The sequence below is a fragment of the Falco punctatus genome (assembly GCF_963210335.1).
Source record: "Falco punctatus genome assembly, chromosome: 4".
Classification (NCBI taxonomy): Eukaryota; Metazoa; Chordata; class Aves; order Falconiformes; family Falconidae; genus Falco; species Falco punctatus.
This window is the reverse complement of record NC_137583.1, coordinates 61,694,502-61,708,169: the sequence shown is the minus strand read 5'-3', so window position 1 is coordinate 61,708,169 and position 13,668 is coordinate 61,694,502. Positions and strand designations below refer to the sequence as shown.

At 34.4% G+C, this 13,668-nt stretch overlaps 1 protein-coding gene across 2 annotated transcripts in view; it reads right to left on the bottom strand.

Moving 5' to 3' along the window:
• Positions 1-13,668, bottom strand: part of DYNC2I1 (dynein 2 intermediate chain 1) — a 40,881-nt gene that overhangs the window by 16,659 nt on the left and 10,554 nt on the right. For both annotated transcript variants that reach the window (XM_080385839.1, XM_080385840.1), the window contains 9 exons: positions 13,324-13,377; positions 11,314-11,746; positions 10,721-10,773; positions 9,800-10,126; positions 8,048-8,106; positions 6,243-6,300; positions 3,020-3,097; positions 1,662-1,857; positions 49-151 (listed from right to left, as the gene is read on the bottom strand). In XM_080385839.1, coding sequence (XP_080241965.1) covers positions 49-151; positions 1,662-1,857; positions 3,020-3,097; positions 6,243-6,300; positions 8,048-8,106; positions 9,800-10,126; positions 10,721-10,773; positions 11,314-11,746; positions 13,324-13,377 — 1,361 coding nt within the window. The remainder of the gene's footprint in view (positions 1-48; positions 152-1,661; positions 1,858-3,019; positions 3,098-6,242; positions 6,301-8,047; positions 8,107-9,799; positions 10,127-10,720; positions 10,774-11,313; positions 11,747-13,323; positions 13,378-13,668) is intronic.

Sequence of the window (13,668 nt, the reverse complement as noted above, 5' to 3'; positions counted from 1 at the left end):
TCACACAGTGGGTTGCCATTTTGTGTGAGTTATTTAAAATACACTTACTTCTGCTTACTAGCCATACTTCGGCTAGTTTGTCGTTGGTTTGCCATTTGAAAATCCATGAATATTCCACAAAAAGAGTTTCTGACAGAAGGGTATTGCTTTTCTGTGATATTATAAAACATTGTTAGTGTTATAATTCACACCTTACGGTGCATTTAAATGTAAAGCAGTAAGTCTAAAAGCAACAGATTTATTATGACACAGCTATTAGAAGTCACTGGTCTGCACATAACACAACATGCTCTAGCACAGTTATCAGTACAAGCTTCTTAACTTCAGCAGCAGGCCAGCATTTTTCCCTTACTGTGGTCCTTCACCAATAAATTCAAAATTACTGATCATTGTTAATTTTTATTTTAGAAGACTATGATGCAGAAAGTATCTCTTTCTTTCTGCTGCCATTGGCAGCTCCCTTGTTCCCCTGGGTACAGTAAAATGCTCTATGAGCAATTCTAAAAATCATACCAAATTCACACAGACTACGCCACATGCATGCTACACCATTGAATCAGAATTCACCACTACATCTAGTGGAGAAGCTCATCAACACAAGCTTAACTGATGCCTTTGGATGGATAAGCAAAACATTGAAAACTGTTGCTTTAAAAAATCACAGTTAATGGAACAGCTATAATATCTGATGTCATGTCAATTTTACTCCCTTTTACCAAATGATCAAGAACATTTTTAATCAAATGAGATCAAAACTTCATCAAAATAGTGTTGTGTAATTTACCATAAAGCACTAAGTGCTACAATTTGGAATTTAAAAATCAGATTCTATATTAGAATTCTATCCTGTTCATTACATCTATAGTATTAATGGAATTCTTTTATTGATTCCATATTGTTTATCAGGAATACAATAATAAATGCATAAATCTTTTGCAAGAAGAAATTCATATTACAGCATACTGGTTCTGACTTGCAATGACTCTTAATCAAAAACTTGTTGGTACTGTAAGGACTTACAGAAACTCTATGCTATTCTCCCATGACTGTACTAACTTTGCATGAACCAGAGTAAAAAGCTGTTTAAGGTTCTTTTGCACAATTATTCTACACTGCTATTCACATGAGTGAAGAGTGCAAAGGGGAATCAAAACTGTAGTTACTTAAATAAGTAGACCTGACACTTACAGGTATCAGATCAACTGGACAGTCACATTTCAGAAAAAAAACGCATTTTAAAAGTGATACAGAACTGTATATTTAAGTAGTATCTGTATTTCTCACCTTCCCACCCAGAGCAGTGGCTTCAACTTTGTTTAAAAGAAAAAGGCAAATGAATGTCACCAGAAGCCTCAAACTGTTCTAGCACTTCTCCAGGTTTCAAAACCCAGATTCTCATATCCTCCTCTTACCCAAATTAAAACATATTAAATGTCAGTCTGTAAATTTTTATACTTCACATTTTAAATGATTAGTAATGACTCTGAATCATGCTTTAGCAACGTGAAAGTTACAGTACTTACCCACAAAACTAAGTGACTCATCCAGAGGACCAGATTTCTGCCTTTAGGCAGACTTCTAGAAAAAGTGGCTTGTTTACTTATACGTTGTATGTGTTATTCATACATTTAATAAAAAGAGACTGATATCTAGTCACATACCCATGATCAGTTCCTTTTGTTCAGTTTCAATTTTCTTTGGCAGTAAAGTACAAATTCTATCATTTTCTGCACTAATTGCTCTTTGAATTTCTTCAATTTCTGATGTTCTGGAAAATGGAATCTCTCCTGGGTCTTCTTTTGCATCTCTTTCTTCACTACTTTTGTCTTCATCATCATCAAAATCATCTTCATAATCCTTTAAAAGTAACAGGACTTTCAATAACTAGTAAACATGGATTATAGATGTATTTTTCAAGATCTTTTTAAGAACTTATAAAATGCTATCATAATAAAAATAAAAATTCTCATACAGACGTCTACAAATCCTCTGACTGAAAGAAATTTTAAAATAAAGAAAATGGCATGTCTTGATTGTGATGTAATTCTAATCCAGAAAAGACAACCCTACATTGTTCTTCAGTGTCCAAAATAGATATCTTCTTTTTTTTTTAATATCCTAAAGTAGAAACTAATGTTTAGGTGAATTATGTGTTCTTTAAAGAAGTAACATGACAGTGTTCAGTGGCATAAATGCTTCATAAATGTATGAAGTTGTTTATTTGGTAGTTTTAATCAAAGATGTCCTTCAACAGCAGGCTCAAATTTACTAAACTACCATACTACCTGTTTGCAAGTCCATGCATGAGGCTCATACTTTAGCAGTTCTCTTAACTAAAATAATTCATCTCATGCTAAAATAATGACCCTAACGCAAATGATATGAACAAGTCTTAAAAGCGCCCGTTTCTCTCCACTGAATGGCAAGGACTACTATAGTGAACAGCTCAACAACGGACATCACTCCTAACGTTAAGTGGAGGTGAATTTGTGCTTTGCTAAACAAAGGTGTAGCTGGCTCAGCCAGCAATGAAAGTCCATTCAACACACTCTTCTATCTTAACTTCAAAGTAAACAAAAGAGAGCTAAAAGACAGTTCAATTAAACAAATTAATAAAGGGACTGCTGTGAGTCAATTCTTTTTTCCTACAGCATTTTTGTAATTAAAAACAATAAGGCTTTTTTTTTCTCCTGAAATTGATTATTCGCTCCCATTATTTAAAAAAATCAGCATTTTTCACAGAAAATCATTAAAATAATTGAAATCCAGGAAGACAGAAGGAGCATCTCGTGAAGATTTCAACTCAAACCCAAAAGTTGGTTCCCAACCCCTGATGAAAACTAATTAAATATACAGTAGTTTCTAAATAACATTTTAACTTATTATTATCTACTGTTAGCCAAGTTAAGGTCACTGTCACCAAAAAAAAAAAAAAAAAAAAAAGAGTAGGTAAAAACAATGTAACATCCTTTGATACTTCAGAATTACTTCAAAAGGACAATTGTATGTTTTTACTTACTTCAAAATCATCTTCATAATTTGCTGAAAAGTTATCAAATCCCATGTCTGAATTATAGATGTGTGTATCTTTCATTTCCTAAATAAGAAAACAAATGAAATTGTTAAATAATCTTACAAAATATCTTTATCTGCCAAATCTCAGCATAAAGATAGGTGAATAGCTGTCCTCCAATATTTCTACACTTTCAAGCAAACATACTACAAATTCAGTTTAGAAATATAAATAAAAGTGTATTAACAAGTGATAATTATTGACTTAAAATAATAATACAGGAAGGCAGAACAGAACTCAACCCTACCTTGGGACGACAACTGTTTTCCCACCAGTCTGTTACTGCGTAAGACAAAAACTGCTGTGTTGCCTATAATTTCAATAGCTCTTACAATGGTGTAACAACAAAATAAGACTGTTCTACTTTTTTGAGGATTAGACAAAACTACCCCTATACCTAAGGCATACTGGGGGACTCAATCTGTTAATGAAATACTGCACATGTTGAAAATCCTGCACATGCTGGAACCAGGAAAACAGAGGCATGGATACAACAGGAAAATAAGGTATTTTTATACATAAATAATTTTGTTAACATTGCATCTTCTACTGTATTAACATGGAATAAGATTTACGGCATTCCTGAAATATTCAGGCATGCCGTAATTCCTGAAATATTCAGAAAGAAACTACCTTTCTCTAGCTTATTGAACTTGATTAAAATAATGCCATTTAATTGCCCCAACATGTACCCTGAACAAACATTAAGCTTAAAATGACACACACCAATCTACTCAGTCTTTAGCCAGCCTTTTCCCTCAACAGACTCCTCAGAGTCACACACTAAATTATACATGTGCAAGGGATTTCAACAGATTTCAAAATGGAAATAAATGTTAGGTTTTATGAAAAATATCCAGCATAACAGCGCACCTATTAACTGCTTCTACCTTTACAAGCTGGTTGTCAAACACCAAGTGAGACACACTTTTGATCCTTTCACAACTTGTTAAGAGCTAGAGCCACTTAGTTTTCACAGAATGTAGTGCTGTCAAAAGTATTACAGACATTATATAGCAGTTAACAGCTTCTATGGATACCTCACTTTTCAGAGTCATCAGACTCCTAGAACTAGGACTATAGTACTTCAGTCTTTCCGGCTGCTGCTTTTTGTCACTTCTCAGATCAATCTTTGGATCAAGAATAAATTATATTAGTCAGGTTGTCATCTGAGCAAAACTGGCCAAAATTGGGCAAAATTTCCCCAATTTGTTCTTCCTGCAAGGTTGCAGGTACCCAGCAGTAACTAATTCATAGAGAATTTTTTAAAATCCTTATTCCATTTAGTCAAAGACACATGTAGCAATACACCCGTGAAGATGGTTATAGTCCTTATTAGCTTACTGTAATCATCTCTGAATACACTTAAAGATCTGCCATTTTTATTAATAACACACAAATGTTTTTAACATTACATCTGTTACACATGCAGTTTTTACACACTAAACCCCTCCACTTGTCAGTAGTTGTCAAAATCATACCATCCTTGTAAGAACCTCCTACATTCTCACAGGAAATCAGAATCACCCTATCACAGGTATTTTCCTACTTTAAAGGTTATATGGAAAATATATTGTCCATACAAAGCAGGATTAGAAGTCATGTTGGAATATCTGGATAACTGTGGCATTTGGAGTAACAAATAGATGATTAAATCCAACAGCATAAAGTGCAAACCCATGGAATTTGATTTAATTAGCCCTGTTAGTCAGGTCTTAAGTGGGGATTTCACCTTCCTTGGCTGCCGCCTATAGCTAACGAAGACAGAGAAGATACTGGAAAAGGAGGTCAAATATAAAAGGACCGAACTGCCTACTTCTCTCCAAAATCTACAAAGGAAATTTAGGTCCTCACCACAGACAATTCACACCTACAGGTGGGCTCAATCTGGGCCTTATAGATTAGCATCAATGCCAGCTGCTACCTGGAACATCAGCTGTTAGAAACAATAGAGGAAGAGAACAGTTTGAACATGTTAATTGATCCAGGATGACTACTGGCCACAGTGGTAAGAGCTGTGCAGACTAAATCTAAGAGTATGTCAGGGAGCTACTTCGCTCAGGAACATATAAATATTTATGTCATGAGGTGCTGATGAAAATTCGCATTCAGTACTGTGTTCAACTATGGTCATCCATATAAAAAAAATAAAAATTAATGCCAATTGAAGCAGAGAAAGAGACAGCTGCTAGAATGATGACAGGAATAAAGAATGTGGCTTGTATAGGTCAGCAAAACTAAGCCAGAGAAGAGACAAACATGCTTTGCATAAGCTCATTAGGGGAAGAAAACCCTAAAAAAGTATTTGAGCTAAATGCTAGCACTAAAGCAAGAATAATGGAAGCATACTGGAAATTAAAATTAAAAGTTGAAAGAGAAGTACTTCTGGTATGAAAACAGCCAGGTTTTAAAAGAAGTTAGTATGGTTTTGAAAGATACATATGTGAAAGGTATATGGCTGCTCATAACATGAGGCTATGGAAAAGGATGTCTTCGTAGGTACTACTGCTTTTTCCTAGATCAGGACCATAATCCTACAACATTCCAAAACAGAATTTGGATTTTGGGGGATGGTTATGAACAGCTGAAAATATGACAAAATATTTTAAAAGTTTTTATGGTAAAGTTAGGCTGTATCTACAGACTGGTCCACATCAACCCAAGTCTATATAGCCTGCACTTCAGACTTGCTGAAAACTTGGTTCTGTCTGCATCTGTCCATTTAAACATACTACAATACTTCCCTCTTTCTTACAGCAGCTGTTTTAAGAGACATATATGAACTACATTGCTAGCTGCATTTTACTCAGCTTACACTACATATTATTTGCCTATATCAGATGTTTATATAAAGAAATAATATACTTTAGGTATGTGTAGTTTATTTGCATTACATTTATAAACTCTTCCCACTTATTGACAATTATTTTTTCAAGCACAGACAATATTGAAGTACAGTTGAATAGATGGCTACCTTCAATTCTTAGCGAATTTATAGAGAATAAATCCATTTTCTAATGCTGTATCCAGAAAGAGAGGTCAGGAGATACCTGAAGACCAATATACGTACATCTTATTTTATCTTAGAATGCATTATATTGAAATACATATTGTAATTAATCCCAAGAAATTAACACAACATTCCAAGTTCCAAAACCAAATATTTTACCTCTTGTTTTGTGTCCCTTTCCTCTATTTCAATGAGTTTTCCTTTATCTTTTGCAGTCCTGTTGAAGAAGAGAACATCAACTTTATTGGTTAACTCAGAAGGAAGCATTAGTTTTGGTTTGGTTTTGTTTTCTGGGGGGGTTGTCTGTTTTTTTAAAAAAAACAGGTCTTTTTTCCTGAAAAGGAAAAAATAGTTGAAAATTTCCAATAAACAGAAATATTTCTACAAATACTTTTATAGTTTATGATACAAATGATAATGAAACAGCCAAGTGATTAATCAGCTAAGAACTGCAAAAAACCTTGTCCAAATTTAATGCCTATAATTGCATCAAAACAGAAGAAAAAGGAAGGAGGAAAAAAACCTATTTAACCCACATACCCATTAGTTGTATTAATATCTACAGCAAACTGGAGATCAAGATCAGGCTGGTGTAATGCGTTCTAAAGCTATAAATCATAGACTGACATTCAAACCTGGTTTTTCATTCAGGGGTTTTATTTATGAGGACAATAAATCAGGGTCAGACAGCAGGAGAAAATAAAAAATCTCTGCTCCTTAACAATCTACTTAATTATTTTCTAAGTAGAGTATCAGACGTCAAGAAGAGAATGTTCTACTTTTCAGGTAAGAGGGTATTCATTTATACTGCCGTTGGGACTGATGAACATAAGAAAAGGCAACAATAAAAGCAAAAATATGGCTGCATCCTCTCATAACAAATCAGAATGATTCAACATTGACAGTGCTTGATGCTGAACCAGTTTTGTGATATCCCAATAACCCATATTGCCTTCCTTGCCATTGAGAAACGGCTAATTCCTTTTTCCCAGCTATGTACAAGCAATGACTCCCCCACAACACCCCATCAACAACAGCTTCAAAATATAACCTGTGTATTTGGCACTGCTTGACACAGTTAAATGCAGCTGCTAGAAAGAATCTCAACATACATATTCTGAAATATTTTTTTCCTTTGTACAGAAATACACTTCCACAAAGACCAAATCACTATGACTAAAGTGATCTGTCCCATGCTTAAGAAACAGTAGTAATATTTCGCCAATAGTGGTAGTGACTTTATCTCTGCCAGTGTGCCCAGTAGCCAGCATGCCAGTCTTCTATTTAGCTTTAGCTAGGAAGCTAAATGAGGGTTTACAAATAAGAATCATGACTGACAACATACTCTGAGAGTTACACTTCAGAAAGCTGCATAGGAATTTCACATGGCTAAAGCACTGAAGAATGGAAAAAGGACTATAATATATGGAGATCTTATTTGCTAGTAATAAAACTTAGAAATATAATCCTTAAATTTTACTGATCCTACTGAGAATTAGCTGGACCTTTCACTTTGACATATAACAGTAAACTTGCTGTATATATCTAATGTTTTAAAGACCATCCAGAGTAGAAACTAAGTAGAGGTACTAAAATTAAAATAAGCAATATAAGAGAGTCCTATGTAGCTCATCATGAACCTTACATGTGTCCACATGACTGCTTAGTGAATTTCCAGGTGGTACATACAGCATTTCTGCATCCCAAACTATATATCCAGATTAATATATATGTAGTTTGCAAGGACTGCAAAGTATCTCATTATCCTGGCATAGAAAAACAAATGAATACCAACACATAATTTTCATATGAATCCTCTTAGAGACAAAACACAAAGGGCCTATGAAAAAAACCATATTCACCCTAGATATTTGAGATCAACAATTCATGCTTATTGTTTTGGTGGTGACTGAATCTTAGTAACTACCATACAGTATATACTTATTTTAAAGCTCTGAATTTACCTTACATGCTGATGGCTCACTACTTCTTGAATCCCCTCCTCTTTTTTGTATTCACTGTTCTGTAAAAGAAGTCATGACAGTCATGTGTCAGAAATTCTGGGAGGAAATATGTATATGAACCTGTATTAGCAGCAATATTAAACAGTAAGAAAGATTTCTAATCAATTATTTCAATGACATACTATTTTTGTATCAGTCATTCCTTGTAAGAAGTTCTCCGTATGAACTAAAATGAGAATAATCTCCTCCTTACAAATATAATAAGCAAAGAAAATAAACACCCATAAAAGATACACTATAGACATAATATGAACTTCTCCTGAAAATATTAAATACCCAGGAGTGAAGTTTGGCTACAATCCCCTTCTGCAGTGCATTTCAGAAAGGAAACAAGAAGGGATCTTGAGTCTTCTCCTTTGCTCACAAAATCTTACAATGCTTTACCAGAGTAAATTCCAGCTTTTTTATAGGATACCTTCACATTACCATATTAGTAAAAAAGGTTAAAAAATGCTTTGGGCCCAGTGTATACTGTGTAAATTGTGAGCGCAGAGTACTTTCCTAAAAAAACCCTAGGTATGGCTGAAAAAATGATTGGAACTAAGGGCTGACCTCAGTAGGCTATGGCCAGCCTGTTTCAAAGAATGGTATTTTCACAGTATGGACTGTAACAGTTTATACCAGTTGGACCTAGGGAGAGAGAACATTGTCAGGTGCTTTTAGTCTCCAGTATAGGGACTTGACTCTTAAATTCTGTAGTATGAAGGTTTGGCTAAGTCTGGAAATGTATTCAATAGACTGTTTAAGATAAAGGTGCTTTTCTTTATCCATGAACATCAGAAAAACAAACGTAACTCTGAGACAGAAGCATCAGCATCAGTGCATATGTTCTGTTACAGCTACTTCAGTAAATTTCCAAGGAAGTCAAACCTTGAGTAAGCTCCTGAAAGACTTTTGAATTCTGCTGCACAAAATCAGTTACAGCAATCACTTGCAGTGGACCTCTACACTGAAGGTGCCCAGTATTTTCACTGAAAAAGTATTTCTGAACTTTTACTTGAGAAACATGTAGATCTTCACTCCTTAGGCAGCAGAAGAAACTACCCCAGACCATCTGAATGGTTCTGTGTTCCATAAAACTTACCTGATTTTAAGAGTTACAAATGACATTTCTTCTCTCATTCTTGTAGAATGAGTACTTGCATTATAAAAACCAGTTAAAAATTCAAAGTTCTAATCAAGTCTCTAGGATGGAACATCATGCTCTGTGTTAGGAACATGGCTTCAGAAGTACAGCCAAAACCCATAAATATAAGGGAACTACACTCACATGCCTGCTTCTCAGTTAGATATCCATGCTCTCTTTGTAGGCAACACCCAAACCAGCTTCTATTAAAATAAGATTTTTTTCCAATAAAGGCAACCAATACATTTTAATAGACCTCCAGCCTAATGTCATCTCCACTTCAAAGTGTTAGTCAAAATTTCAAAAGTCATAGCAATAAAGAATTGTATGAATAAAAGACATTTCTAACATATAGACAAGTTTCTAGTTTAAATTTCACGGAAGGAATCAGCTGTGGGTTACGATACTTAAATGCAGGTGTAGTATTTTAATCTACCACTTTACCCTCAAATTTAAGAGTGTTGTCTTAAAATCCTAGTATTTTTATTATTCACCTTATTAATGACTATGTATCAATAAATAAAGTAAGTTATAAGGTAATGTTTTGAAGACTTAACAAAACTAACCATTAGATCACGCTTCTTTCTTTCATTTTCTCTACTTTTTACTCTTTCATTAGCTTCTGCTGGTTGCCCTTCTCTGTCTCCAAGGGAAGATTGCTCTTTAGATCTCTTTGTTATTAGTTTTTCTTCCTCTTCCTTTTCATAACGTTTATGACTTCTGTCTTTTGAAAGCCTCTCTTTTCCTGGTCTAACAGAATGTTCTTTTTTTTCTTTGTGTCTTCTTTCTCCCTCTTTATCCAACTCTCGATCTTTCTGTAACTTGTGTACACGTTCAGCTTCTTCAGCTTTGTAGGCTAAAATTTTGTCAATGCTCTTTTTGGTATCATTATCCTAGAAAGAGAAAAATAACATTAAAGAATTAAAGAGTTCTCCAAGACTGTTTTATCTTCACAGATTTATCCATTGTTGGCCATAAGTACCTAATCTCTTTCTGCCACATGGATCTTTCAGGTATTTTTAAAAAAATCTCCTACAATGGCAACTTTCAAATTATCCTATCAGTTGAGATTCTGATATTTCTTCTGGGACATCGCATACTCTGCTAGAGAAAAGTCTTTGGATTGTGTATTCTTCACACAAAAATTTAATTCTTTGTTTACCAGGTGGTCTAACATAAAATAGGACGTATACTTGCCAATATCCTTGTAATAATGGCATAAATGGAAAACTTTTATGTAGCTGTACAAAAATAAAGCACTATATGTTATGTAAATATGATTTCACCTCTTACTTTAAAAAAAAAAAATGAAGTATCTTCTTAAAATAGAATGGTTTGGATATATTTTGTTGTGTTTTGTATACTTGTTATGACCTTACTATATACGCATCTTGTTTTCTTGGGAATGGGAGACTGATCCCGTTTCTTCATTACACAATTTTATCTTATTCCATTATGAAACACTTCCTTCCTTGCCCTTCCTTTACCTTCTTTTCTGTATGTCTTCTTTCTTGATCTTCACTTCTTGTTTTCTCTTCCTCTAGAAAACATACGTATAAATTAATGAACAAGTTTTATTATACTCAAACTCTGTACATAATTAACACTAGCATGTAGAAAATATGGGTTTTCTAAAATAAGAGCTTTCTAAAAATAACTTAATATTCTGTTGAAATTCTCTCTCCAATGCTGGTTGCACCTTTTTCTTTCCTAATGATTCCCTGTGTTCTCAATATTTTGTGTAATGGTAAGAGTAATGACACATGCTACTAAGTTCAGCCATCACCCTACAACTTGGAAATTCAAGCACATCGCTCAGTAGAGAATGTCTAGGCAGGAAGGTATTTACTCTCTTCAAGATGACTGACCAGCAAAACCAGTGACATTCACCCTCTCTTCAGAGGAACGGAAACAAGCACCAAAGCAAAACTAGGTTACCACAAGATTTCATGAAGATATATATTTCAGTAGATACTCACACCTGCCTGTCTTTATTTTCTCTGTACAGATGGGGTATGGTTTCAGAGTATTTCTAAATATCAAATATATCAAAGTACAACAGCAACCCAAAGTAACCTACCCAAATGATGACTGCTTTCTCTTCTTCTGTGACGTTCTTTACCTCTTCCTTCAAATGATTTTAGATTATTTTGTGTATCTAGTTGCTTTATCTCATGTCTTTTATGCTTTTTGTCTCGTTCTCTATCCCTTTCCCTGTCTTTGTCTTTTGATATGCTGTATCTTTCCTTCTCCAAACTTGACTCTTGAAGCTTATCTTTGTACCCCTCTTGGTCTCCTCCTCTCTGGTGCTCTTTCCCCCTTTGTCTCTCTCTCATTTTGTCCCTGTCTCTTTCACCAGATTTAAATACATCTCTCTCTCGCTTTCTTTCCTTGCTCTTCCCTCTGTCTTTGTGCTCGTGTTTATGAGTGTCTGTGCCATGAATAGAGTTCTCTTTCTGTAGTTTCTTTTCTCTGTGTTTTTGGTCTTCATTTTGACTATCTGGTTGTGATGCCTGAAATAAACATTTGAAAAAAAATTAACACCTTATAATTCAGCAATCTATTTTGATACAGTATATTCATATAAAAAAAAAGTTAATGGCTTGCTAACTGTGAATTTAATTTCCCAAACTGTATTAAAATGCTTATATATTTCTAGGCTTACTTTGTAAAATTATGAACATTATGTCTGTACTTATTTTTTAAAAAAATAATAAATGAAATAAATAACAAGGTGTATTTTCTATGTATTTGAAGATAATTTGGTAAAAAAAGAAAATTTACTGTGGAACTGTGCATTCTGCTTAGAGCTACGTTGAAAAATTAACTAAGCATCTTAAAGATGTTAACTCATGTAGACAGAAACTTTGCCATCTTGTAAAATACATTGCAGATATAAACAACATGATAGATAACTGGGCATCCTGCAGCTGCCTTTAGAATAGAAGATGAGCTTTTACTTCAACAGAAAGTAGCATATAAAAACTGTGCAAGAAAGTTTTTGGCCTAGATCCCTTGACAATGCAACTATTGATATATTTTTCTAAAGTCATAAAAAATCATATTTTAACCTTCCTGAAGCAAGTAGCACAACTCCCACTGATTTCACTACATCCATGATTTCAGCTATTTTCTCAATGCAGAACAAACAGAACTTGTTTTGATTAGTCAGTGAGTAAAGTGAATTAAACTTTATCCATCTGTTTCACTGCCACAGAAATTAAAGTCCAACTTCACCAGTTCTGTTGGAACTAAAGCATTTCAACTCAAATTTGTTTGCTTTAGTCTACATGGAAGTAGTGGAAATGTTACTGAATGTCTACAAAATACAAAGTACTTATACTGGCACTGAAATAATGGGGAGCTTTGAAATGTAATTGATAGAAAGCCCTGTAACAGATTAACAAGTAGGATGTTTCAGCTTACCAAAGGACTAATGAAGATCTGCACAATACATAGAAAAGAAGATATGTATTGGAAAACAGCATTTTAAAAAATATAGCACAAAACTAGTATGAATATCAATGGTGTAACTGACTGGAGCCTGAATGTCTATTTGACCAGCAGATAAAGTAATTAACCAGTAGAAAAGCACATGACAATCATGATAAGATGATGATAACAAATACAATACATAATATTCATGTAGGAAAGTGGGTAAGCATAGATAAAGCAAAGCTGCAACTTGGATTTGGGCAGCCAGCAAATCAGACCCCATTGCGTGCTGTGTTATTACCATAACAATGCCATTTTTTCCATTTACCTAACTAAGAAATCTGTTGAGTAATCTTATATGACTTGTATAGCTAGGAACAGTTGAGCGGGCCAGCCTCTCAACACCTTTGGACTACACAGATTCCAGAGCTGTGGCAACGAAGTTAGCAGCTACACATTAAAGATCTGTACTGTTTATATTCAACGATGCAGATTTAAAGTGTCTGGTGTACCAAAAAGCCTTAAAGAGCTACTGTAGATCCCACAAGGCAGAGTTGCTAGTAGAACAAACAGCCCTGTATGTCTAGACCATCAATAAAAACCACTGCTATAATGTAACTTAACATTAAAACTAGTAGAAATAACGTAAAGTCACCCTAAGATGTTTCCTAAGTTCTTCTGACTTCCAAGTATCTTCTTTAGTTCTTCTCTAGAACAGAAAAAAAAATCAATTTGCAGAGAAGCAAATAATTTAAAAACAAATAGTTTTCCAAAGGAAAGCATCAAGGTGTGTATATATGGCAAGTACCACTGGACTTTGCAATATAAACATTAATTTGATTTTGCCCTAATATACTTACAGCATACCTGATCTGACTGGACCTGAAGGAGGCCTGAAGCTCAGACTTCTGCTGGGTTATCCAGCTCTGTACACACATGGCAAGCAATTTTGAGGTCAGTGCCTCCGGTAGATAACAATGTGTTCCTTCAAGAAAGACTT